General features: G+C 47.6%; 2 protein-coding genes and 1 long non-coding RNA gene across 4 annotated transcripts; 1 reads left to right on the top strand and 2 right to left on the bottom strand.

Moving 5' to 3' along the window:
- The first annotated feature begins 5,469 nt into the window (after positions 1-5,469).
- Positions 5,470-16,223, top strand: LOC136540901 (cold-responsive protein kinase 1-like). 2 transcript variants are annotated; one of them, XM_066532939.1, is made up of 8 exons: positions 5,470-5,840; positions 5,957-5,998; positions 6,077-6,230; positions 14,068-14,192; positions 14,327-14,537; positions 14,617-14,854; positions 15,108-15,258; positions 15,499-16,223. In XM_066532939.1, the coding sequence occupies exons 3-8, from the start codon at positions 6,140-6,142 to the stop codon at positions 15,862-15,864; spliced, it is 1,182 nt and encodes a 393-aa protein (XP_066389036.1). In that variant the 5' UTR covers positions 5,470-5,840; positions 5,957-5,998; positions 6,077-6,139; the 3' UTR covers positions 15,865-16,223. The 2 variants fall into 2 exon arrangements, with proteins under 2 accessions (XP_066389036.1, XP_066389037.1); XM_066532940.1 differs by lacking the exons at positions 5,470-5,840; positions 5,957-5,998 and having other exon boundaries at positions 6,101-6,230; positions 14,063-14,192.
- A 560-nt stretch (positions 16,224-16,783) lies between these two features.
- Positions 16,784-21,311, bottom strand: LOC136540899 (anthranilate synthase alpha subunit 2, chloroplastic-like). Its single transcript, XM_066532937.1, has 10 exons — positions 20,611-21,311; positions 20,328-20,517; positions 20,084-20,235; positions 19,523-19,638; positions 19,195-19,441; positions 19,040-19,096; positions 18,801-18,953; positions 18,452-18,532; positions 17,866-17,952; positions 16,784-17,447 (listed from the first exon to the last, which is right to left on the bottom strand). The coding sequence occupies exons 1-10, from the start codon at positions 21,013-21,015 to the stop codon at positions 17,121-17,123; spliced, it is 1,815 nt and encodes a 604-aa protein (XP_066389034.1). The 5' UTR covers positions 21,016-21,311; the 3' UTR covers positions 16,784-17,120.
- A 2,250-nt stretch (positions 21,312-23,561) lies between these two features.
- On the bottom strand, positions 23,562-25,445 carry LOC136540900 (uncharacterized). The gene is made up of 3 exons (XR_010780038.1): positions 24,703-25,445; positions 23,860-23,957; positions 23,562-23,783 (listed from the first exon to the last, which is right to left on the bottom strand). It is a non-coding gene; the product is annotated as an uncharacterized lncRNA (long non-coding RNA).
- Positions 25,446-27,599: the final 2,154 nt, after the last annotated feature.

The following is a 27,599-nucleotide window of genomic DNA, read 5'->3' as shown; positions in this document are numbered from 1 at the left end:
CAGTAAGAGCTGGCTTGCGTGCCTAGAGAAAAACTACACGTGCAGATTTAAACTCTTACTATCTTTTACTATTTGCCTTAAAGACTCATATTCAAGTTATTTAGGATGAGAGGAACTCTATTTGGCGGCTTATGAATCCGGGTAATATACACGGCCCATTACGTTTTAGAATCGGATTTCATATCATGCTAGACAAAAGTTGTTCTAACTCATATAAGTCTAGACGGAAGAAATTCTTCATTGTCCGGTAGTTAGGGGGAGACTAACAAAAAAAAAATTAGACGGACAAAAAAAAAGATGGAGAGAAATTTTACATCTTTATTATTTAGTATAGATATAGATAATACTTTGTGTTTTCTACTTAAATATAATTAACATTTTTGGTAGATTTGTATTAATATAAATATTTATATATTGTTGTGAGAATAATATGATTATCTATTTATCTAAATGGTAATGTAATTTTTTGTTTGTGATTTTTAGTTGCAGTGACAAATTAACCTTTTATTTTTATAAGAAGATCTAATTGGGTAGGCATCTTATACGTAGTTTGTTAGAGTAACTTCAACAGACTCTTTATATCCTTCCTAATTATTAGAAAACGAAGATTTTGATGAAAAAACTACCATCCGACAACCTCTTTAATTAGATATCTAAATATAGACATCCTCTATTCTGGATTTATCGCTAGCCAAAGATGAAGAACGAAAATGATTCTCTAAAATACGCACAAGATATAAAAAACTATTGAAGGGTACAACGATGTAAAAACGATTTTTACATAAATGGTGAGCGGATGCAACACATTCCAATTCTTTCTCTCTCCTCACTCACATGAATATTTTGTGAAGTAGATCAAAGCCTCAATCCACATACTGCTCTCTACCCGCGCCCTCGTTGCGTTGAGTGATTTGTTGTTGCTCCTCTTGGCCTCCAATTTTGGTGCAACTTTAAGTGTGTGATTTGGAAGCATGAGGATGGATGGTGTTGCTAGGTACATGTCCAGGTTAGGAATGTTTAGAGAATGGAGTGTTCATATTGGAGAAATGCTTACCCTAGTTGTAAAAAAAGGGGTCTTGTTTGTTCCGCAAAACACCTTATAAGGTAATTTAGATCCTACTTACCCATGAATTATTTTTTGGACCATCTGATCTATTGTCGAGATCAACTTCTAGCATATTTTTATTTGACTTAACATTTCTTTCACAAACAAGAATATTTTTTCTTGAGCTGAACTTTTCTTCCCTCTTTAGCTTAGCACACACAAAATCGACTGCAAATATGCAAAATATCACTCGTCCTATGGCGCAAATATGTAAAATAAAATAGGCAGCCCCTCAAAAAAAAAGGCAGTGAAACCTCAAGATTGACTTCGTGTGCTCCGAGAGGCGCGGACCACGATGATTGGAGGCAGGCACAGCTTTCTAATCGACATCAACTCTCAGCCTGTTCGTTTGGCTGTGGCTTATCGTAAACGATCGTAAATTTCTAGCCGGAACAATATTTTTCTCTCACACAAACCAGCCAGTAGTACTTCTTCACAAACTAGCAACGATATGAACCAGCCAACCGAACAGGCTGTCTGATGATTGGAGGCAGAGTTTCAGAAGAGGAGTCCAGGGATGAGGATTTGATTACTTTCAGTTAGTAGAGATTAACCAGAGGGAATCAGGGAAGTGTGCCGACCTGTCAACCTTCTTCGGAGTAAAAGAACTATACTAATGCACAACAAACTAACCAATGAAATTACTGAACTAATGTACTTCATTCGTTCTAAATTATAAGATATTTTGATTTTTCTATATGTATAACTTTTGCTATGCATTTAGGGCTTGTTTTGAGGGGGTCTAAGCGGTTCCAGCTATGTTAATGTAGTTACCATGTTCGCTTCGCTGTAAAGCGGGGCTGAAAAGTACTGTTCGCTGATTTGTTGTGAGAGAAAAATACTGTATCATAACTGATAAGTTCAACGAAACAGGATGAGTATTTCTATAGCAGAGCTATCGAAGCCCCAATACATCCGCTCCTCCGGCTCCTCCACTTTCTCAGTTTTTTTTTGCCGGAGCCAAAGCCGTATTTGAGTCTGCTACAATATGCTATAGCGCAGAACAATGTGCTATAGTACCTGAATGGAAGGAGTCGGAAACTCAGAGCCCTCCAAACCGGCGCTACGCCAAACAACCCCTTAGGGTGTCCTAATGGGATGACGATGTCGCTGACTCACGTCACCTTTTGTTCGACGTGGAGGAGAAAAATTACTAAAAATCATCTCGGCAGCGAGGGGGAAGTCACTAGTCTCACATGCTTCTAAAAAATCTCCATGTCTCTGCTCACCCTTGCTCGTCTACGAACGCCCACAAAGGTTATCAACCCTGTTTTTTATTGTTTTATAGACCACATCAGCTAGCGATTTTGCTAGATCTAGTGAGGACGTCTTTAGATATACGCTAGTATAGGTACATAATAAAACCACGTGTCTAGAAAAAAATCAAAGCATCTTATATTTTAAAAAAACGAGGGAGTATCATATATGCATGTGAGTTAATTATCATTAAGCACTGATGTTTTTTTTGTAACATTCACATGGCTCATGGTTCTCGTGTTATTGGCAACCAATCGTGTCCCTAGCGCCTCATTTGAGTTTTGACCCCTTTCAGAATCATGTTCTGTGTGACAAGCAGCAGCAATCAGGAGTATTTTTTTAGATGAGGCAGCGTTATCCCCTGCATTAATTTGAGGTTGACTTACGTGAAACTTGACTCTGACCTTACAGGTGGCATTTGTTCTGCATGACTGCATCCAAGACCACAATTCCATCTAGTAAGCCAGTCAGCTCTGGTTGCTCGTTCAACGACGGGCCTAAAAATGGTTTCTCGAACTTGATTTTTTACTTGTTAATTAATTACACGACTGCGACTTCTCTTGTAGATTTTCTTTGAATAATGTCTTTAGGGCGATTATCTTTCAATATTATAATTAAGAAGCAAGCATCGTAGAGAAGCAGGGATGCCGACGGCCAAGTAGCTCGACTGCTCGAGAAAAGGCAAGGGCAGAAACTCCGAGTTCCCAGACCTTAAAATTTTTGTATCCCTTGTGCAGAACAAACGCGTAAGCAAAGCAAGCATGTTCGACGCAACTGCATGCGGCTCAGGCCTTCTTTAGTTCCTCCTTCTAAAATTTACTTTCTATCCTATTAAATATTTAAACACTTATATGGAGTATTAAATATTAACTAAAAAATAATAATTATACAATTTACGACTAATTTACGAGACAAATCTTTTAAACCTAATTAGTCTATGATTTGACAACATGATACTACAATAACACATATGTTAATGACGGATTAATTAGGCTTAATAAATTCGTTTCACGGATTACCGACGAATTCTGTAATTTATTTTTTTATTAGTATCCGGACACACCATACGACACATCTATATAATATCCAATGTGACACCCTAAAACTTTACACAGTAGATTTAAGGAGCCTGTTCAGCTGGTGCTGATACGATCGTGGATTATTACTGCTGGCTGGTTTGGTGTGGGAGAAAAATATTATTCTGGCTATAAATTTAGGATCGTTTATGACTAAGGGGGTGTTTGGTTCCTACAGGAAAATTTTAGTCCCTGTCCCATCGGATGTTTGGACACATGTATGAAGTATTAAATATAGACGAAAAAAATAACTAATTGCACTGATTATGGCTAATTTGCGAGACGAATTTTTTAAGCCTAATTAGTCCATGATTTGACAATGTGGTGCTACAGTAAATATGTGCTAATGGCGGATTAATTAGGCTTAATAAATTCGTCTCGTAAATTAGTCTCCATCTATGTAATTAGTTTTATAATTAACTCATATTTAGTTCTCCTAAATAACATCCGAACGTCCAATATAACATAGACTAAAATTTAGTCCATGGAACCAAACACCCCTAAACGAACGTGCTGAAGGCCTGCAACAAGTCTCGAGCATGTGTGAACAGGAAGAGATAGACGTGACGTGCGGACCAATGACACATCTACATGCGTTTAGCATTCCAGCATTTTGAATTGATTGAATGCGAGAGCATCCAACTCACAGCTCATGACTCATGTCACTCTTTTTACTGAGGGCACATTTAGATTTCAAAAAATTTTGCGCAGTATTCGTCACATCGAATCTTGCGGCACATGTATGGAGTACTGAATATAAATGAAAAAAAACTAATTGTATAGTTGGATGAGAAATCGCGAGACAAAACTTTTAAACCTAATTAATCCATAATTAGACACTAATTACTAAATATAAACGAAAATACTACGGTAGCTAAAATCAAAAAAAAAATTTAGATCTAAACGGGGCCTGACATGGAGCGATGATCACCGCCACCGACAAGTAGCGCAATCGTTCGTCGCCACTGGACTGGAACGGAGCTAGTAGTAGTAGCAATTTCACCCTCACGGCCTCACCTCAGGTCGGCGCGCGTCAACGTCAACGTCAACGGTCAACCTGCGTTAATTAGCGGCTTGGTTATGCCTAATCTACCCCTACATGACATTTGGAAACGACTAAAGAAGTAAGAAGTAGCAGTAGTCTGACACTAGATTCCAATGTGGGCCTTGTTTAGATGTCATCCAAATTCTAAGTTTTTTTATTCTCTCTCCGTTACATCAATTTTTAGTTGCTTGTATGGAGTATTAAATGTAGGTAAAAAAATAACTAATTGCACAGTTTAGTTCGAAATCACGAGATGAATCTTTTGAGCCTAGTTGGTCCACGATTGGACAATATTTATCAAATAAGACGAAAATGCTACTATTCATCGGGTTGAAATTTTTTCATAAACTAAACGAGGCCGTGATATGAAGTTGCAGTGGGCATTCTGACTTCTGGCTTCTGGAACATTACTTATCACATCTTTTGACTCAACTGCTTGAAACAAAGGCCTTGTTTAGTTACACCTCAAATTCTCAAAAAGTGCTACAGTACCTGTCGCATTAAATGTTTGCGGCTCGTACATGGAGCATTAAATGTAGACGAAAAAAACTAATTGCACAGTTTGGTGGGAAATTACGAGACGAACGTTTTGAGTCTAATTAGTCCATGATTGAACACTAATTGCCAAATAAAAACGAAAGTGCTACAGTAGCCCCAAATTCCAACTTCTTACAACTAAACAAGGCCAAGATCTTCTGACCATAGGTTGAAAGGAAAACAAAATGTCACGAGAATTTCCCGTTGACCAAACTTTTGGGACTGTACGGTGGCCGGTGGGCGTGGACGGACACTGGACTCGCGGGCCGTACACATGCTCGAGCACGGGAGCAGCGCGGCCCATCCTTGCCTTGCTGCCGTCCGCGTCTCGGCCTCCCCACCACCCCAGCCTATTGCCGGGGCGCGGACGAAACCGCCCGGCGGTGTTCAATTTCCGGGCCACACTGGTGGCGCGCTGGGGACCGGCGCGGGGTAGTAGGACTAGGAGAAGTACTTGGGCTCGCTGGTCGCCGGTTTTGGTTTGGCGCTACAAAACGTGGACTTCCACGGTGAGGTGGGTGGCTGGGTGCGGGCCGCCTGCCGATCTGTGACCGCGCGCGTCGCCACAGAAGCGAGCAAAAAAAGCGACAGTTCGGGGCACGGCGGAACGGGTAAAAAAGCGCCGGGCATCGGCCTCCTCCCTACCCCCTTCACCCTGTCCTCGGACAGGCAGCGTCGGCGGTGCCAACGCGGAGGAGGACGGAGCGCTGGGGCGCCAGCGCGGGGAAGGAGCGGAGCGGAGCGGAGGAAGGAGACAGCCCGGAGCTTCAGCTGTCTGCTTCTGCGGTCTGCGGGAGCGATCCCGTCTTCCGTCGACCAGGTTCTTGCCCGATTCTTGCCTGCTTCGGGGAGCAGTATGGCGCATCGAATCCGGCTATTTCCATGCGTTTCTCAAGATCTTGCTCATTTTGTCCTCGATTTCGCTCCCTTTTTCAGTTTCTGTAGCGAGTTGCGAACGAGCAGAAGTATACTATACTGGTTCGTCTATCGACAGTTCGAGTAAACAAGCTTTTATAGTTTTGCGTAATTACTAATAACTTCGCACCCTCTGCGCAGTTCCGGGCACGAACTAGAACTGGCTGCGCATATACTTCTGGAGGAGGCAGCGGGATTTGGAACATGGGGAGTTCGGTCGGCTGCTTGAGAGGCGGCTCCAAGTCGAGGCAAGATCAGAATGGTCAGGTCGTCGCGGGTTCGTCTCCTCGTTCAGGTACATCCGTTCCGTGACCGTCAGCACATGATTCGGAGCTCAATAGTGTCGGGACTAAACAGTTACGAAACGAAGAACACTTGTGTCGCTTTACATTAAAAAAGTGTGGACAAATAATGCACAATCTATGCTCCATGAGTATAACCATGATCCCAAAAGTTATTCATCAGGGTATCATGCTTAAGGCAAAACTGCCTCTAGTGTTCTATTCTTTCTTGTAAACTTGTCGGGTTCATAAACCTAGGCCTCCGATGGGCCCGCTTCCCAGCAACAGCTCAACCCACAGACGACATTACAACAACGCGCGACTTCTAGACCGGCCCAGATACCTAACGACAGGCCGGAAGAGCGATCCAGTCTCCGACCGGAAGGCCTGGCCAAGGAGGGGACAACACTCGCTCTCGACTACGATCCGCTTTTCCGACCGGGAATAACCGATCACATGCCCGGGTTCTTAAGGTTGTAGCCTACGGGTCAAACGGGCAGGTGTGAAAAACAAAGGATAAAAAACAAAGCTATGCTAGGGTAAAAACAAGAACGGATGGGACAAGCTTCCCCTTACGAGTGATTCTATCACAAAACGAAATTGAGTATTCATGAATACAAAAAAAACTGTTCACACGGGGGCTTCCTCACGAACTTATCTTTTACATATACTGACTGCTTCTACTCTAAATTCTATTGTGGCTATCCGGTGGCATCGGCTGACGGCACGATCGCCAAGGATAAGGGCTGCTCGCTTTCCGGCGGGACGACGTTCGGCTCAGTCGGAGGCGGGACGACGCTTGCTTCCAACCCGGTCTCCACTCCATCCGCAGGCTGGATGACATCTTCCTGGTGCACGCCTTCAGCCACGCTTCAACGGCGAGCCTCCATCACCCACTGCGCGGAGACTTGCTCGGCAACCATCTGTGCATATGGCACCAAGCTCTCCCCAAGCGCATGCGTACCCTCTGCAGATGGCGGCGAAGTCCAGATCCGGGTGGTGCGTCGCCACTGAGGTCAGCACCCCCGACGTCCCGTAGAACATGACGTCGGAGATGAGCGCCCGAACTTCGTTCGGGACCTCCGCCAACTGGACGGTGGGCGTACTGGTGCTCGGTCCCGACCCGCACACCTTGGAAACGACCACCTGGACGACGTTACGAATCTGGTCGAGCTCCCCCTCGAGAGCACGTCGCTCTTGAAGGGACTTGGCTAGCGCCTCCACGCTCCGATCGATCGCCGTCTTGCTGTCTCTAGCTCTCGCTCCAGAGAACCAATTTTTCCACCCAGTTCTGGAAAAAGGACGACAAGTTCAGAAGCAAAGGAAAGAAAAAACCAAGGCATCAACCAAAGGCGGAACAGATACATACCAAGACGAGTGCTTTCAAGGATGGAGAATCCTTCCTCTTGCGGGTCACCTTCTCGAGCAGTCGAGCGTTTGACTCCTCTGCACCAAGCACCTGCCCCCGAAGCATGACCACTTCCTGTTCAGCCTCTGACCGGGCCTTCTGCTCTGTCTCCAGAGCCTCCAAGGACTTCTGAAGCGCCGCCTTGGTCTCTGCCAAGTGGACCTTCGCTGCGTCGACTTCCCGCTCGGCAGCAGTCGCCCATTCGACCGCGAGCAGTTCCGCCACCCGCGCTCCCGTTCCTGTCGCCTCGGCCGCCCGGTCTTGGGACTCGCGGTGGGCGGATTCCCGTCGGCTCTTAAGCTCGTCGACCCGCCGCGACATCGCGGCTTCCTGCTCCATCCAACTGTGTTCCTCTCGAAGGAAACGGGACTTGCGGATCGACATCGCCTCTAAATCCTGTAAAGCGAGAAGCAAACATGCTGAAACATACAATGAAAGACCAAGGAGTCAAAGACAAATGCTAAAAACGCAGAGAACTTACCTCTGCGACGCGGGGCAGGTCGACCATAACCGCCTGATGGACGAGCTCCACCCGCTCCAAGGCCTCCTTGAGCCTCGCCTTGGTTTGGGCGACATCGGACTCCATCGACAGTCCGCTCTCCCCAAGCAGGTGCTAGAGTTTCACCTCCTCATCACGGAGGGCGAACCGAGCCTTCCTCGGGTCGTCGGGGCAGGGCCACACCAGCTCGTGGGTCACCTTCGACCCGCTGAAAGATCCAGCCATCGCAATATTGTGCGACGACCGGACCATCACCAACTCCTGCGATGGCGGGATGGCTGGCGGCTCCACCTCAGTGCCTGCCTCGCCGGAGCAGGGGATCTCCACTATCTGAACTCTACGGCTCGCCGGCGGATGTTCTACCTCTAGCCTGGCCACGTCCCCTCCCGACCCCTCCAGCTCTGACCAGGAGGGCGAACCATGCGTTCCCCCGCCGGGCGAGACAGGGAGCCCGGTTTCCCTCCTCTCTTCCGCTGCAGCTATTGGGGGAGGGATCGCAAGGGTCACCTCCGAACCAACCTCCGCCGTCATCACGGGGATCGCTGCCATCACCGCCGCCGCCGTAGTCGCGATCGGCCGGGAGGACGCAACCCCAGAAGGGAAGGTCCAACCGCCGCCAATCTGCTTTCCCCGCCGCTCATCGCGACTCGCTGCAGGCTGGGTCTCCATTCCTCCCGCACGGGAGGCGGGGCGATGCCCAGTCCCGCCAGTCCCTGACCGTTGTCAAATAAGTGCAGGTCAGTCGCGCTCAAAAAACTCAGCTGTGAGATCGAGAAGGAACATAAATGCATACCTAGACGAAAGCAGCAGAGCCCTGAAGCCCCGACTCGCTGGCGACGAGCCCACCGGACGAGAACGGCTCACGGGTCGCGACCCGCGTCCCCTCGTATCGACCGAGGGAGGAGTCGACCCGGCCGGTTCCCAATCGGCCCGCGAATGGCCGTGACCGCCAGCTCGTGGCGAACCCCCAGAGCAACTGACGGGGCATCTCCCCATTGTGGGTCGCGTGCACGCGTCGACCCCGAAGATGCGGGGGGACGAACACGCTCCTCCGATCGGCCAGCATACCCCGCCACGCTCGGAGCAGGGGGGTGCGAAGCCAACGACGCCTCCGAAGGACGTGGCGGCCGTGCCCGCTTCGCCTCTCGCTCGACGGCGGTGTCTTCGCTCGTGGCGCGCTTCCTTGACTCGGGAACGTCGTCGTGCTTCTCCGAATCCCGCCCACCGCCGACGGATGCGGCCGTAGGCTCACGACGCTCCACCGAGGTCGCGACGACGCCCTTGTCTCCTTCATCCTCGGAGGTACTCGCGTCGCCACCCATCTCCGTGGGCTCCTCCGACTCGAGCTCCACCTCCACATCGCTCCGACTTTCACCCGCCCGGACCCGCCGGCCGATCTCCTCCTTCTCGAACCTCCTCCGGGCCTCCTCAGCTCTCTTCTTCTTCTTGGCAAGCGCTGCCTTCAGAGCAGCTTGCCGAGCTGCGCCCTCCGGCCCCTCGAAATATGCAGCCGGGATCTGTAACCCGCGAGTCCCTACGAAACGGACAACTCAAAATCAAAACAAGGGAAAGCGAGAGGGAAAAGGTCACGGAATAAGAAGAGGGGAGCATACTAGATTGGACAGCCTCGCGGTGTGAAGTGGTCCGGGCGTTCCTTCAAGGGAGTCTTTATCCCTCAGTTGCAGCACACGATTGAGTCGACTCCAGACCTCGTCCTTCAACAACTCCTCCGGCGACGCGCGGTCGGGATCCGTTGGGCCGAAGTACGCCCACATCGGCCGCCTCCTCTCCGCCAGCGGGGCGACTTGACGACGGAAGGTGTGGAAGACCCGTAGCCCATCGAGGCCATGCTGCACCAGCTTCTGAAGCTCCGCCTCGATGACCTCCAGCTTGTTCTGCCGACTGGAGGGACCCCACGACCAGCTTTCCCTCCTCTTCGGCCTTCTTCTGGTGAACGGCGGGAATGGCGCCTCTGCTGGGATCTTGATGTAGAACCACTCGTCATGCCACCCCCGATTGGAGTCGTAGGGGAGTATACAGGGTAGGAGCCCGACGGCCTTGGCTTCTTCTGCAAGGCGAAGCCACCAACCGGCGCGGTTCTAGGTGGCTTTCCCTCAGACAAGGCTCGCTCGGTGAAGATCCGCCAGAAGAGGTCCACGTGTGGCTTCATCCCAAGGAAGGCCTCACAGACGGTGACGAAACCGGTGATGTGCAGCACCCCGGTCGGATTGAGGTGCTGCAGCTCCAGGCCCTACTCGTTGAGAAGCCCGCGCAAGAACTAGTGCGCGGGATATCCAAGCCCGCGCTCGTGGAAGGCGAGGAAGGAGACAACCTCGTCGGCCCGTGGTCGCGGAACACTTCCCCTGGCGTAGGCGCCCTCCAATGCGCCACCTCCTTCGACGGGAGCAGCCCCTTCTCTGCGAAGGCGGTCAGCACCTCCTCGTCTACGTTGGATGGCCTCTAGTTCAACATCGCGCTCCGGATTCACGAACGAATCTATGAGTTCTCCTCTCCCTCGCCTTACCCTCTCTCCTAGAGACCGCCACGGCGCACGAACGGGCTTGGTGAAAAGGAAGGAGGAGGAGAGGCAACAGTTGAAGAAAGGCGAAGGAATGGGAAGAAAACCCTCTCCCTCCCCCCTATTTAATGCGGATAGGCATGCGGTAGGACGCGTCCTGCCCAACGAAACGTCGCCAGGTTAAAATGGGACGTGGCCTGGGTAGGGCCCACCACTACCACAACCCAGACACAGGAAACAAGGCGCAACCGCATGCAAACAACCCTCCGCCTTCCCAGGCAGGGTTTGGAAGGGCCCACCAACAGGATCTCCGTCAAGGAAAGACCAACGGGCTACCTAAGTCGATCGGACGGCTCAGGTGAGTGCCGAGAGACAGGTAAGAAGCAGTAGGATGCCCCATGCGGGTTATGCCGACTCCGTCACGAATGACGGACACGGATCCCATTCGGGCATATCTGATAAAGAGCTCCTCAAACCCGTCACTCGAGTCATCAAGGTAACTTTACCAAATCTTCTCACTTTATTTTATTTTCTAATGCATAATCATTCATTCATCCTTTCTCATACATGCATTCACACATTCATCCATACAATCATTCATTCATCACATACATCCAAAGCACTGCATATGCAATTGATGCATCACAACGCTTCGTGTTGCGTCATAAAGCGGTAGTCGCCTCATTCGACATGAGCGACGACCGACCGGGGTTCGAAGGCCAGCCTGCGAAGGGCTCGAGGCCGCCTCGCGTCAAACAGAGCTAGGGGAGAAAACGTAGATGAGCCCCAGCGGCCTTCGCTCGATTTGCTCAGAAACAGACAGGGTCATCTTAACCTTCTCGTTCGATCCTAACCTCGAGCCATACTCATAGAATCTCCTTCGAGGGGAGGCCAGCGGGCCACCTGAGTCGGTCTCTGGAACGACTCAGGCATCTGCTGGGAGGCAGGTTAAGGAGCAGTGGAATGCCACATGAGGGCTATACCGACCCCATTACGAATGACGGATCCGGATTCCACTCGGACATATCCGTTAGAGAGCTCACCGAGCACGTCACTCGAGCCGTCGAGGCAAGTGACGTTAGCGCAGCCCCTCCGGTTGCGGAAACCGTGGATAGGGTAACGCACGAAACTAGACCAACCCCTTGGCCACATCCAGCACTTGGGTCCGCGCTCCGTCGTGCCCGACCCCCCGATCGCGCCCGATGATAAGTCAAAAAATCCTCCAGGCGATTCTACCTGAATCGCTCGGGGCCTCGGGGGCTACACCCACCGGGTGCGCTCGCGCGCACTCGCTGGCAAGTCAAAAAATCCCCCAGGCGATTTCTAGGACCACCAAAGCCACACCCCTTGCTGGGCTCCACCTCGTCTAACCCGTAGTGGTTGGCCCCGCCTCGGCTGACTCCCAAAGGTTGGCTCCGCCTCGTTCGACCCTCGAGGGCTGGCTCCGCTTAGGCTGACCCCCGAGGGTAGGCTCCGCCTCGGCCGACGTTTGAGGGCTAGCTCCGCCTCGCCCGACGTCTGAGGGCTAGCCCCGCTTCGCCCGATCCCTCGGAACACGGTTCCTAACGGAAGCTCACGCCGCCGCCAACCACTACGGGCCAGAAAATACAAGCCTAGGTCAAACTTCTGGCATCGTGCAGGGAGCGGTCGCGTCTCAACACAACCCGTCTCCGCGACATGATGTTCCAGGGAACTCACATCGACCCACAGCGACAGACGCATGGTCACTATGCAGCCTACACCTTGTACGACCGCTGATCAGCATGCATGTTCGTCGGTCCGACGCCTGGGTCCGCGCTCCGTCATGCCCGACGGCGACTCACGATCTTACACCCATCCGTTGCTCTCGTACAACGAGTATAAACAGCCCCTTCACGACTTCGCAGAAATCCCAAAAGGGCTCGGGGGCTCCTGTCGGGTTCATAAACCTAGGGTCCTCGATGGGCCCGCTTTCCAGCAAAAGTTCGGCCCAGCAGACGGCATTACAACAACACGCGACTCCTAGGCCAGCCCAGATACCTAACGACAGGCCGAAAGAGCGATCCAGTCTCCGACCGGAAGGCCTGGCCAACGAGAGGACAACACTCGCTTCCGACTCCGACCCGCTTTTCCGACCGGGAATACGCCGAACCTCTGCTTACAGCTCTTCTCCGACCGACGCGGTCGGAGCCGACTGGGAATGACCGACCGCGGACGCCCGCTCGGTGAGGACCCAAGAATCAGGCGGAGTAGATAAGACAAGACGCTCAAGTCAACCGTAATACCGAGGACCGTACCCTGCACACCTGTAGGACAGTATCGCCAGGTCATACCAGAAGGGTGTTTTGCAACCGTCCAGGCATGTCAGAACCCGAACAATGTTGTGGGCGCCGGCATTTGCCTTACAGTATTGTGGGCGCCGTCATTTGCCATACCAGGCGAACACGGTAAAGTCTGCCACACGCGTCTGACATAAACAGTATTGTGGACGCCGACGACCGTCTTGTACCCGACAGCGTGGGCAACAAGACTTAGTAATACACGAGCACACTCTCTCTTTCTCTCTCACTTGTAAGGTCATCCCCTTCACCTATAAAAGGGGATACGCTCTCTCCCAAAGGAGGACGATCATTCCGACTCTCTCTCTGCTAAACTTTAGATATTCTGAGCACTCAAACAGCTCCACGACTCTAGAACTCTAAAGCTACACAGAGCACACGTTCCAATACTTAGCGCACGTAGGAGCTCCCGTCACTCTTGGCACTTCGGTCCAGAGCCCGACCGGACCTTTAACACATCTCTTCTTATTCCCACTCGTTTGTAACCCCACAGCAAACTTCAAGCACCTGGGCTCAGGAATAAAGTCACCGACTGACTAGAACTGGACGTAGGGCACGTTACCTGAACCAGTATAAACCCTGTGTCATTGAGTGCTAGGTCGCATCCGATCACAACGTACGGCAAAACTACAAATATTTACTTGTTGGTCACTTTTCGCACCAACAAAACCATGCATTGTTGCACGCATGTGAGGATAAGCAAGATGTAATTCATAGCCAGTAGCACTAGAACTCTAGGAGCAGCAAGCAGCATCCTCGTACCGAGGCGAAACCTTTTTAGTAGCCATTTCCCGCATTGGGGATCCTGTTGTCCTGACAGGAACTATACCATGACTTAGACATTAGGAATATGATGACAGCAATAGGACTTTTGTACACCTCTTGCACAAAGATAAACTTTTTTTTTATTCCTGTCGGTCAAACTAACATATAAAGATGTTTGCTATAAGTGATCATTCATCATCGAAGATTTTAGTCATAGTAACTATATACTATTGACCAAAGTGACTGTCATCCTATTTCAGTGCACTTCTGTGGTGACATTTCTTTCCTGTCTGTGTTCTTTTGCTTAACAGCAATTGATGATGCAACTCTGATAAAAGTGCAGGTCATGTATTATCAAGAGCTGGAAATAATGTACAGGTATTCTCCCTAAATGAGATGAAGACTGCCACACGAAACTTTCACATGTTGAATTGCATTGGCCGCGGGGGTTTCGGAGCAGTGTATAAGGTGATGCCCAGGACTTGTTTATGCATTTTTGTTTAACATTCGTGCTTTATTTGCTGCTTCTACTCTAAATGCATGTTTCGAGGAACTTTGCAAATACTGTAGTCAATGACTAACAAAGTCTGTTCCTCACTTAGGGAAACCTGAAAGATGGCACTCAAATTGCAATTAAAAAGCTTGCAGCTGAGTCAAAACAAGGAATTAGCGAATTCTTGACAGAGATTAATGTCATATCAAACGTTAGGCACCCAAACCTTGTCAAGCTGATTGGTTGCTGCGCTGAAGGGAGTAACAGACTATTGGTGTATGAGTACGCCGAGAATAATAGTTTGGCGAATGCTTTGCTTGGTAAGTTCAATATTGAAGTTGTACTTTCTAAGTTGGTCAATCCAAATGTATGAAGTTTACCTTTGTGAATTATGGCCAGGACCAAAGAATAAATGTATCCCATTGGACTGGCAGAAAAGAGCTGCTATATGTATCGGAACTGCTTCTGGCCTTGCTTTTCTTCATGAGGAAGCACAACCACGCATTGTCCACCGTGATATCAAGGCTAGCAACGTTTTACTTGATAAAAAACTGCTGCCGAAAATTGGAGATTTTGGATTGGCCAAGCTTTTTCCTGATACTGTCACTCACATTAGCACGCGTGTTGCAGGAACAATGTTAGTGCATCTCTGGATCTTTTTATGTATCTTCCTTGCAAAAAGAAAAGATTTCCTGTATTTACTTGCTTATACAATGAAGTTATGTGTATTTCATGTCACTTCTTTTCATTGTGCTATTCTGATTTTACCAAGTGTACCGATTTTGTTATTTTTGCAGCCAGTTTACCAGTGCGCTGATCGACTAATTGTAGTTTGCATGGTCTGCTATAACATACTTGCATTGAACTCTCAATATATATTTTTTTTGCAGGGGTTATTTGGCACCAGAGTATGCTTTGTTGGGACAATTAACCAAGAAAGCAGACATATATAGTTTTGGGGTGCTTCTTCTTGAAGTGATAAGTGGTGAAAGCAGCAGCAAGTCGACTTGGGGGCCTAATATGCATGTTCTTGTGGAATGGGTAACTCATTTTTCCCTCTGTTTCCCATTAAGTATGGACCTGCAAGCCTTGTAGTATTTGCCATGATTACATCAGCTCTTGATGGACTGTAGAATCACACATGCACCTAATAAGTACCAACTTTTTCCATGACAGACTCACAGTACATGTTGACGATGGTGTTCTATCTTTACAAGTTTACATTCAAGAAATAGCTACTTCGGAAAAATGACTGAACTTATTACATGGGTTAAACTGCAGACATGGAAACTGCGGGAAGAAGGAAGACTCTTGGAAATTGTTGACCCAGAGCTGGAAAACTACCCAGAGGAGGAAATGCTTCGTTTCATCAAGGTGGCACTGCTGTGCACACAAGCCACGTCCCAGCAGAGGCCATCCATGAAGCAGGTTGTCAATATGCTATCTAACCAAACAGAAATTGATCTGCAAAATGTAGTTGCACCTGGTGTGCTGAAAGAACCTCGGCCGCGTACCGGTGGCTTTGGGGGTTTGACAGCAGACACGTCCTCAAGCCAAAGCACCAAAGCCAATCCAGCGGAATCATACAGTACACAGACCAACATGAACAGCTGTCAATTTAGCGCAACTGACGTATCACCAAGGTGACGTGATAGACTATCAGCTTGCAAGCTTGTTTGACGTCTGCACAGGTGTCTCGCACCTCCCACAAGGTTTACTGTGCTGAGCCCTGACAAATTCTCTTTGATATGGAAGGCCTGATCCATTTTCATCCTGTTTTAGAGCTACATAGGATGCGAAGGCCGCTGTGAATTGCTGATGTACAGGAATTGTAGCTCGTCTTTTTTTTTTTCTTTGCAAAGGAGGAATTGTAGTTCAATTTGACAATTGCTTTTATGTTCTTTATTAAAGCCTGTTGTAGGGACACATTGCAAGAGTACAACACTAGTGTATTCGAAAATTCAAAAATTGTGCTCGGAGTATGAGCAAGAAAGTTGTGAAGAACAGCTACTATGCACAATATGTTAATGTTCCATACATTTTTTAGACTATAGGCTTAAAAGTACGATCATAGTTTATCTTCATTCATCTCTCTGAACACGATCGCCTCCTGCATAATAGTTCTAACAGTATTAATGTTTTCCTTCATGCTTTTAACGACCCGTGATGCTCTTCGTTAGCCATACTGTCTGCAGCAGTCCTTTCCTAAAAAAAAATGAATGCCGCTGTCATCGATGCTCTCTTTAACTTATGGAAGGAATTGAAGAAAACTTCAAAATTCGTCTCTCCGCTTGATGTCTGCTCATGTTAGTCCCTTAATCACCTTTTTGTCATGGTGTTCCCCTCATGAGGCCTGCTTCTGTCGATGAAAACTCCTCTCTAACTTTAATCTATAGCAGAGCTCACACCTTTGTTTAGAAAAAAAAGTCTTTCTAGGACACCGAGGGTATACAAGGACAGTTATGTTAGGCATTAAGTTGTATATATATTGGACACATTTAGTAATAAATACGTTTGGCAGGTTATAGTATTCGACATTTTTTTTACAACATACTGTTCAACATTGAGTTGCAATTGCACATGCTTGTTTCTGGCAACAATACTAGTAATACAATGAATGTAATATATGCAACAAAGAGGGCCACAGGAGTTATATTAAGAGTCTATACTACTCTACTAAGCCTACCTTATCTGACAAGACACTTGCATACTTCTAAGGTAAGGGAGGAAATCTGCTTCGTACTGAACAGACGACATTCAAAGGCCATAACCACAATTCCCATACTTCATTTCCTTAGAGAACATAGCCTTATTGCTCTTTTCCACCCACTAATGACATCTTTCTTAATGGAAAGTGGGTAAAGAAACATGAACAAGAACTAACAAGCAATTCTCATAGCACACTATTCTTTGTCTACAAAAGCTGACTCTGCAAGATCGATGGCCCGAGCTAGTGCTGCAGCCTTATTCTCGCATTCACGTTGTTCATCATCTGGGCTACTGTCGGCAACAATGCCTGCACCAGCCTGGAGATGAGCAACCCACTCCCGGCGCCTATCTGCATCTTTGTATGAGTACATCGTGTTGTGGCTTGGCGCTGTTGAGAATACCATGGTGCGCAGAGAAAGTGCAATTTGCATATCGCCATCAAACGATATTCCTCCTAGACCACCACTATATGGTCCTCGCCTTGTAACTTCCAACTTATCTATCAACTCCATGGCTTTTACCTGGTCACATAAATAGATTTTCTTTAAGCAACAATTATTTGAAAGAGAAATGAACTCTTTAAATAACAATTATTAGAAAGAGGATAATAAACTTTTTTTAAAAAGAAGCTGTAGAATTGCGATGGTTTTAGAATAGTAAAAAGATGCCAACCGCTAAACCGAGCAACATAGCCAGATAGATCTACCAAACGTCACTGCTTTGCAATTAGAGCAGATAGATTAAGAACCTAGATCAGACACATGCCAAATTATAATAAAATTGCTCAAACCGCTGATGACATGTTAAGCCGACATTGTCTGAATTAAGTTTAAACATATATCAAGAGGCAGAAAATTTGGCAGACATGTCACACAAAAATATATATGAGTTGCATAGCAAATTATTATACAAATAAGAATATTGGAAGGGAAACTTCACCTTTGGAGCACCACTGACTGTTCCAACAGGCAATGCAGCTCTCAGGGCATCCCAGCTCTGGAGATGATCATCCAACTGTCCACTGACCTGCAAGCATTCAACTAGACGTTACTCTTTTTTTTTTGCATTACATTACAATATTTTCCAAAGCCTATCTTTCACCATATACACTAATAACCAAAATCTCTTATGCATGTTAAATACGATGGGAGACAAACAAAAAGGTGACAAAAGTGCACAATCAGAAGGTGCTCATACAATAAGCCAAACAAGATAATTAGAAACAACATTGCATGTAGCTTGGTGAGTTGTATAACATTTTTTTTTGTATTTTCAAGCTAAAACCCAATTGTAGGCTATTCCTGAGTGCCAAATAAAGAGTATTACTCAAATCATGATAAATTAATGTTTTATTGTATATTTGAGCTAAACCCTTAATCTAATTAAATATTATTGCCACACGAAACATGCTACATCAAGTTCAATGAAGGTGATTATTTGTAATTATCAAGCATGTATAAATTTCCAAAGCATAGAATTTGATATATTATAAGAACTTTATTACATAACATAAGAACAGCCTAACCGTTGAGCTGATGTGCATAACATGGGAGTATCGCTCAATGTTCATCAACTTCTCCACCTTTACTGATCCAGGTTTGGAGACCTATTAAGCCATAGTCATCAGAAAAGCATCCAATACAATCACTATTTAAGAGCAACAAAGCAGTAAACATTCATTTTCATAACTTCTAAAGAATGGATAGAATTGCATACTAGCCATTCTTATGGCATCGCTATTATGTCAGAATGTGAGTTAACAACAGAAAATAATTCAAAAGAAACAAAAACAAAATAGCATTGTCATTATGTCAGAATGCAATGTAGTAGATATTATGGGCTTCTTATAATAACAAGGCAAAAGAAATACATACCTTGCCAACATCATTCCTTCCTAAGTCTACAAGCATTATGTGCTCGGCACACTGTTTTTCATCACTTAATAATTGTTGCTCTTGCATTTGATCTTCCTTCTCTGTTTTGCCCCTTCGAACAGTTCCAGCAAGTGGTCGATTAATAATTTTCCCCTGAAAATTTTAAAAGATGTGCATATTAGCGAGAGGACAATTTTGAAATCTAATGAATAGCCATAAAAGGTCCAAAATTCATATACCTTACTGACTCGTGTAAGAATTTCAGGACTAGATGCAACCAACACACATCCTCTTGCCTAAATAGACAGTCAAAGGGTGTTGATTAGAACCTCAAAGGCAAATCGGTGCACATAACAATGTTCAAATAGGTCGTACTTCATGCTTCTATGTATACCTGTACATACGCCATGTATGGGCTAGGGTTCACAATTCGCAAGGCTCGATAAACCTCGAATGGGTTGGCATATGTTCGTCTCTCGAACCTCTGGCTTAAAACAATCTGGAAGATATCCCCAGCCATAATATGTTCCTTAGCCTGCATTACAGCATTCTTATACTCATCACTTGTCATGGTTGACTTGTTCAAAGGTGCACCAAACTGGCGAGTGTGCAGCTTCACAAATCCAGGAGAGAGTGTGGGGCTGAAATCCAAAGCAAATAGATCTATGAGTATCAAACTAAATAAGTAGCAGGATAGAATTAATATGGGCAGCGTAGCTTACACATTGGAATTGTGCACTTTAGATAGCAATAGGTTCAGCCGGGACCTGCCATCTTGGTATGCTTCCTCAACAGATGCATGCCGGTCCACATTGACCCAATGGATAACATATACTTTCTAATAAAACAAGAAAAGAGCCATGTCATTTGAAATGAACACATATTTTCCACAAATTGTCTCCAAGGGATAAATACCACAAGTCAAATACAGCTATGGGAAACGTTATTTTGCCTCATAAGATGCAGATTACTTAAATGCATCGACACTGAGTGGTGTAGTTTCTGCCTGCTGTTGATGTGAACAAAATATAAGATGCAACAATGACAAACTACATGCATAATCTTTAGTATTAGACTATTAGTATAGTTAACTTTCTAAATTATTAAACTAGTTATCTTATTCTGCTTTCAAAAATTGGTGCTCCAACATGAAGTGATTAACTAAATGGAAACTAATACTTAATCATAACTGGAACTGTGGGACAATACCCTCTCTGAAACACTGAGACTATCATAAATTAGTTACGAATGAGACGAGAAAACAGGAATTCTGGAATAAGTACCTTCTCAACATTGTCGAAGACTAGAACATCATCATAGAGTCCCAAGTGCACATCAGGAAGGTTCCTATCGTCCTGAGGAGCACCAGAGAACGGTAGCTTCTTCTTCTCAACATACCGAACCGTATCATAGGAAAAGAACCCAACCCATCCACCTATCACAAACAAAAAAACAAATGTGATGATTCACATAACATCATCGGCGACACCAAATCTTCTCTCTGTCTCAGCAATGAGGGCTGCTCACCAGAGAAGGATTCAGGGAGCTCGTCGATCTGCTGTGGGTGCCATCCCTCCATCATGCTCCTGGGGACCTGCATCGGGTCGTCCACTACCTGCTCCGTCACTTGGCCCTTCTCGTGGTCCATGATCGTAACCTTGTGCTCTTTGGCCACTATCTCCATCACCGGGTGGGCTCCCACCATGCTGTAGCGGCCCTGCAATACAATCCCCAATCAGTCCCGCATTCTTAACGAGGATAAGAATCGATAAGGGAGCAGCAGATTTGACAGGGAACATGGGAGACGTACGACGTTGGTGGTGCCTTGGGGCCCCTGCTCGACGGACTCGAAGAGGAAGCTGGGGGCGTCGACGTTGTCCTCGGGGACGAGGCAGCGGTAGGCGAGCACGGGGGTGAGATGGTCCGACACGATGCACTCCCACATGGGCACCAGGTTCCCCTTCCCGCTCCCCCGCGCCGCCGCCTCGAAGAACCGCCTCTTGTCCTCCTCCGCCGCCTTCGCCGCCACCGCGCTCCTGCTAACCACTGAGCTCGCCTGCGGCGTCACGGTAGAGCACTTCACCCCGATGGTTCCGCTCCTGCTGCTGCTTCTCTGCCTGGCTGATACCACCGTCACCGCCCTAACCCGGGCCCCCGCCGCCGGGACGGCGGCGCGGGAGGGCGAGAACACGGAGGTGGCGGCTAGGGATTCCATTGCCGCTAGCTTCACGCTCCCCACCGTGCACCGTTTTTGATCTATAGTATATATATCCCGATTTGGTTGGCGGTGGGCGTCGGAGTCGGAGAGAGCGAACGCTGGGGTGGTGCGCTTATATAAGCAGTTGCAATCTGATTCGGAAATTCAAAATTAGCAGCTAGTAAGGTGGGGGATTCGGATCATGGGATTCGCCAGCAGATTTCCAAGGAGAAAAACGATTTTTAATGGAAACGAGGGATGCAGGCTGCTGGCGAGGCTGGGGTTTTGGGTTTGACCCTTTCTTTTCAGGTGCCTTCTTCTGGTGGGGACTTGGGGCAAGGCGAGGAAGAAGAAGCCACCGTCCCTTGCATTAGAGTTTTTTTTTTCCTGTATTCGAGATCAAATACGATTAAAAGGGTTCAGATCTGTCCATATCTAAGTCTATATATTCAATATTCAATACCGCATCCATATCCGAATACTCAAATCGTATATTTATGATGTCGACATCAAATCGCATCATATCCGGCATGGCTGACACTACCCGTACTCGGATCCGAATTCGACCAAAAATATGAAAACAAATATAATATCGGTGATATTCGTCCGTATCCGATCCGTTTTCATCGTACATCGCTGATGGGTGACGAGGTTCGTTCATTGGCCATGTTCGCTTCTCTTATAATGCGTACTTTTCGGCTTGTCTTTTTAGTCGGAACAATGTTTTTATCTCACAATAAATCAGCTGGAACAATATTTCAGCTTATTTTTTTTCGGTAAAGCAAACGGAGCCTTGCTTGCTACTGCACTACTGTACATGCACGGTACTTGCTCGGAAAACACGTGACACGTCTATTAGTCTGTCAAAATTTACTGACTGCTCCCATAGTAACCCTATCTTGTGAGAGACAGGGGCCAATGCCCAATAGCAATGCAAGTTGATTGAGAAGCGAAAAATCCCGGTGGAGGAAAACGGATGTGGGTCCCCCACCAGGCCACCAACCGGTGGTGCCGCAGCGCGGACGGCGATGGCCACAGGGAAAGATAGAAGTGACTCGTCTTGGCGTATGGCGTTGGCATCAAACTTTACTCCAAACGGCAGGGTCATTCCGGCGCTGGCCGCCGCCCTGTGCGCGTTGGTCATTTGGTCGTGACGCGGGAAGCTGCGCGGCAGCGTGCCGCGAGCGCGGAGCGCCCTTGGCTCCACGGCGCGCATGAGGGTGTGGTTGGTAGGCGACAATTTTCGCCAGGCCGCATCAGCTGCTGGTTTGTGATCTCCCCACGAGGAAAACGAGGGACAAGAGTGTATCGGGTCAGTGTCAGACCGTCAGAGTGGTAGCGGCGGCCGCGATCTACAGGCACCTGGATGGATAGGGCGGAACGGCCAGCGTGGCAGCGTGTGTTTCTGGTTCCGGAAAGGAGTTAGGGATCGACGAACCTGTGTGTGCTCCGTTCCCTATTCGAAAGTCTTCGCGACAGTCGTACACGTACCAAAGACCATCGGGCAACGACTGTTGAGCCGATAACAACGGTCTGTAGACGCTACCGATTCGTCCAAGTAAAAACCATCGGGAATTCTGGACTGAACTCTCCTCGCATAGAGAAATCAGTTTTTGCTGTTTACTTCATTGGCCGTTTCAAAGAGAATAGAAAATTTTCAGCTTCAAACAACTTCCTCCGAGAATAAATCTAGTCAAAACTATTATTACAAACTTAGCAGACGTATTTGCGTGTTTTTCAATAATATATAGATTTTACTTAGCAGTCATCTCAACAACTTGTGGCTCGAAGATTTATGTAGCGATCACGATATCTATTCTGCTACTCCCTCCATCCCAAATTATAAGTTATTCCATGAATCTTGGAGAGTCAAAGTATCTCAAGTTTGACCAAATTTATATAATAAGATAATAATATTTATGATGTCAACTAAGTATCATTGTATTCTTCATTAATTATATTTTCATATTATACTTTTTTATGTCACGAATCTTTGTAGTTTTTCTATAATTTTGATCAAACTTGAGATGCTTTGACTCTCCAAAATTTTTAGAATGGCTTATAATTTAGAATGGATGGAGCATGTCTTAAAATTGGACTCCATCTGTACTTACAAGTTCTAGCTCGTATGAGCATACAGGTTGAGGTTGAGTCTCAGTCATGGACCAGATAGATAGAGAAGTGCACAAGGGCGTCATGCAAGTAAAATACGACGGTTTGAATAATATATTTTTCACTTTAATATTAAGTATAGATTAGGCATATTGACACGAAAAAAATGGCTAGTAACCATAATATTAAGTATAGAAGTGCACAAGGGCGCGTCGCTCTGGTCGCTTGAGCTTCTTTGGCTGATAAGCCATGGCTAAAAGTACTGTTGGTTGATTTAGTGTGAGAGAAAAATATTGTTCGTTAACTGAAAAAGTACGACTGATAAGCCAAACAAGTACAAGCGAATAGGGCGATGGTCTGCGATAATGATGGGAGTACCGGTGCATAAATAAAAGAAGACAAGCATAGTAGCATAACAAATGTGTGGCTAGTAATTTCAGAGCAGAGAAGGAATGACAACACGATAGCACAATACATGTGTGGCTAGGACTTAGCAAAGACAATAAACAAAGCTTGATCAAACAAAATTATGGCACGGACTATTACATAAAGTTCTAGCACTACCAATCTTGCACCATTGTGCCTGGATTTCCAAATTTGAACTGGCGCCATTGCCCCACTGCGAAAAGGCTTGAGAAGCTTCACATGCTCCAAAATGACCCCAACTCCTTAGCCTGCAATCAATTCCACCTTCAACCTTGACCTTAAATCTAAATAGAGTACCAGATGAAGGAAGTGGAGAGCCCTTACCTGAACTAGAATGAAGAACATGCTGATGATGGAGATGAAATCCACCATCTTTAGGAGGATCAAGTGTATCCGCTCAACAAGAAGGCCAGTCCCACTATCTTTAGGAAGAGAAACGCACTGGTGTTATGGTGTGCATGCCATAGATCTCAATGTTGCTGCTTGTAAAGGACAAGACGGAGAATCTTAAGAAGGTAATGTTTCTCTTAATTGCATCATTACTATTGAGGGTGAAAATGACATGATTTTACATCCTCAAAACACCATCAACATACCTCATAATAAAAGGAAATGAGCGCGTCATAAGTATATTTTATTCAAATAACAAGTTCTACTTGTATCAGAGTGTTTTCTCTGTTGCAAACAAGAATAGAAGCAGTGGGGCCAGACCCTAGCACAACAGCAAAATCTAGATGGTCGTAGCACAAGATTTATAATGTTTATACAGATAGAATAAAGTGGCACACACATGGAGTGACATTTATGTCCATACTAAATAGTATCAAGTATAGTGTTGTTACATGACACTCATGTTGTCATCAAAGCCACGGTCATTAACGTAGATCAATTATAATAGACAATGAGAGCATGCATATGTGCGGCTGGGTGCATGCAACTACGTAGGCAAACACAATTACTCTTAAAATTTATCAATGGCAGAGGGCGAGCGCCCACTACACTCCTAACGATGCTCCACTAGGACTTCTATGTGGTCCTAACAATCAACATCGAATAATCTATTATCTAATATACCTAAATAAAAGGATCCTACTAGCATATTTCTCAGCGATTTCGTGAAGCCAACCACACATCAATACGCAGGAGCTGAACAATCCTTTCCCATACCTGTTCATAGCTCAGGCGGCGCCCGCAATCCACTACCAAAACTGCGAACTGAAGAAGTGAAGAGTCACCGTGTCTGTTGGTCTACCTCCTCCATTTCTCCCACCGACGAGCTGCCCTATTAAACCTGAATTGTCCCTGCATCCACCGCAACAACAGGTGCTGCCACCCCTGCCTCGGCGCAATGACAAAAAGCAGCAGGGGCGGCACCATTGATGACGCACGGCGCAATGGCAGGTGCTGTTTCTCCTTCTCACCGCAACATCCGCCGCCACAGCAGGTGCCGGCGCCTCCCTCGGCGCGACAAGAAGCAGAGCAGCACCATGATGACGCACGCCGCTCGTGCCTCACCCAGTCGCCCACGCGTGACGCGCCGTTGATGCTCACGGCCCGCTCACCCGCGCGCCGCCTCCACGAGTGGCCGGGCTCGCCCCCGCGCCGTCGATGCCCGTGGCTGGACTCGATTCGGAGGGGATGCGGCAGATCGATTAGGGAGGAGATACGTGGTTGAGACGCCAAGATCTTGGAAGTTGGAAGGTCGTCTTGATTTCGTTGGGAGTTTGGAGATCGACTGTGGATTTTGTTCCATGCGAGTTCGTCCGTGCGGTCGGGAGGAAAGAGGTGCAAATTTTCTTCGCTTCAAGGAACTTAGAGAATGGGCCTGGCCGTTCAACCATTTCCTCTCTTTCTTTTCATATTCCTTCATTCCGGATTGCCGGGGCGTGTTCTTTCTGTTGCGTGTACAAAGAAACTCAGTACCAAATCTATCTCTGTCTCTTTTAGAGTTTTAGTAGTTACGAGGAAGAAGCGAAACAATGATTCAGGCATTTTTTTTCTAGGATAATTTTCCAATTAACTCGATCCTTTAAATCATCAATTTCCTACAAATTTCAAGATGGCATTCGGTCGTTGTGGTCGGACTCTATTATGGATTTCTGACCACATTCTCCATAGGTCCCTCTTAGATTTTTTTTCTCCAATCTTGGGTTAGGGAAGAAGGAGATATTCGTGACTACTGGCGGTTTCATTATGGGGCAGCTCATGATGTAACACAGCAACGGGTAGTCAGATGGTTGGTAAGCGTCGCTTGACCCTCGCTCTAGCGGTCAGGCGGGCTTTGCTACCGGCGACAGCCGCTACGGAACCTGACAGCGACGACAACGAAGCGGATGACCGGCGGCACGACAAGGGTTGCGAGGCTATGTCGCGCGAGGTAGCGATGGCCGTGGACGCGACCCTGCGTCCAAAGACCGTTCATGGCGTACAAGGCGGTGGCGATCCATCTTCACCAGCGCAGGTGATCGCTTCAAGATTCTGGGCGCAGCCGGAGGACACCAACGACTCCGACGATGAAGATCCAGTGCACGAGGTGAACGTGCCTTCAACACCTGAATTTGTCAAGGATGCTCTCGAGGCAGGTTTCACGGTGGATCAGTTAGCAAGAGCAGAACGTGCCTTGGCATCAGGTAACATTCCTTCATCCAGTGATCGCAGGCTTTCAAGGTCTGTGATCTCATCATTGGTTCACAGAAAATTGGTTGGCACGCCATGGCACGGGCCTTTGCCCTCCCCTCGGGTATCTCCACCTAGAACCCTGGGAGACTTTTTTGCCAAAGCGACTTACTAGTACCGGTCGGCAAAAACGCCGGCGAGTTCAGGCTCTGTGAGCGGCAGGTCGCCCTCGACATCTCGACCGGCAAGAACGCCGGTGAGGTGGTCGGCGAGTTCAGGCTCTAGGTCACCCTCGACGTCTCGACCGGCAAGAACGCCGGCGAGGTCAGGGTCGGCAGGTGCTGATCCTGGTTCAAAAAAATTTGAAAATTCAAATCCGCGGAATCTTGATCCGATCTTTCCTCCCTTGAACCCAGCTGAGCTACCGGTCGTAGTTACGTCCGCGTGCGTCACGGGGAAAAGGTCGGACGAGAAGATTCACGAGCTACGTGAGATTCCTAAGCTCATCTCTATTCGGCCTGGAAAATTCTTTCGGCCCACGTCGGGCTTGTGTAGTCTGTTTGCGAGAACTGGAACTAGGAAACCCCAGAGGCAGCCGCCAAAGCATACCGCGACTTCACCCTTCGCGGAAGCAAGGCGCATCCCTAAGCCGTATCCTGTGACACAGCCAACGAAAAAAATCTTTTGGCGACGTTGTTCGGGAAGGAAAGCACATGGCGGCTCAGGAGGGTTTCGATGGATGGGGCAGAGGAAGGTTCAATCTGGGCTTTGATCCTGGCTTCAATCCAGGGTACGGAGGGAGAGGTGGAGGACGTGGTCGATTCCCACCGCGTGGGAGAGGTCATGGCCATGGTGGTCACGGTGGCCATGGTCATCACGGTGGACATGGCTATGGTGGCTTCAATGGAGGGTATCAGGGGGCAGGGCGAGGAGGCGGCTGGCACTACAACAACGATGGTAGGGGCCGGGGCTACGCTGGCCGGAACCATCAGCCGGTGCCATCTGGCCCCAACCATGGTGTGCCGCCTCCCATGCCTCCTCCCAACCATCACTCATAGCCCCATGCGGGCGGCCAGACCACTACCACCGGACATGGTCAGGCGCATCCAAGGAGCCAAGCACCAGTACAGGGACATGGCATGCATGGCCAGGCACCTGTGTATGGGCATGGCACGACTACAGTGCAAGGCACTGGAGCCAACCTGTAGGTGGTGCTAGGCACTGCCTCCAATCCAACCATGGGGGCACCATCTTCGACCACGACGGCACCGGCATTAGCTGATCTCAATCCAGCCACTGCCCCATCAAATTCCAACAATGCAATGATCCAGTGTGATGCACCAGAGTCATCCCAAAAAGGGAATCAAAAGAGCAAGGGTAAACCCTACTGTTATCGCTGCCATACCAAAGGGCATACAATTTCAGTTTGTACAACAGTTCTTAGCTGT

This window comes from Miscanthus floridulus, chromosome 2 (assembly GCF_019320115.1).
Source record: "Miscanthus floridulus cultivar M001 chromosome 2, ASM1932011v1, whole genome shotgun sequence".
In the NCBI taxonomy this organism is placed as follows: Eukaryota; Viridiplantae; Streptophyta; class Magnoliopsida; order Poales; family Poaceae; genus Miscanthus; species Miscanthus floridulus.
Note: the sequence above shows the minus strand (reverse complement) of the source record. Positions and strands in the feature narration are given on the sequence as shown.

Bases quoted from the DNA above. Each gene is read 5' to 3' on its own strand.
- LOC136540899 (XM_066532937.1), bottom strand. From the start codon at position 21,015: ATGGAATCCCTAGCCGCCACCTCCGTGTTCTCGCCCTCCCGCGCCGCC. The intron at 20,518-20,610 runs GTACGTCTCCCA...ATTGTATTGCAG, and splicing joins CCCAAGGCACCACCAACGTC to GGCCGCTACAGCATGGTGGG. The intron at 20,236-20,327 runs GTGAGCAGCCCT...TGTTTGTGATAG, and splicing joins GCTCCCTGAATCCTTCTCTG to GTGGATGGGTTGGGTTCTTT.
- LOC136540901 (XM_066532939.1), top strand. From the start codon at position 6,140: ATGGGGAGTTCGGTCGGCTGCTTGAGAGGCGGCTCCAAGTCGAGGCAA. The intron at 14,538-14,616 runs GTAAGTTCAATA...AATTATGGCCAG, and splicing joins TTTGGCGAATGCTTTGCTTG to GACCAAAGAATAAATGTATC. The intron at 15,259-15,498 runs GTAACTCATTTT...GTTAAACTGCAG, and splicing joins TGCATGTTCTTGTGGAATGG to ACATGGAAACTGCGGGAAGA.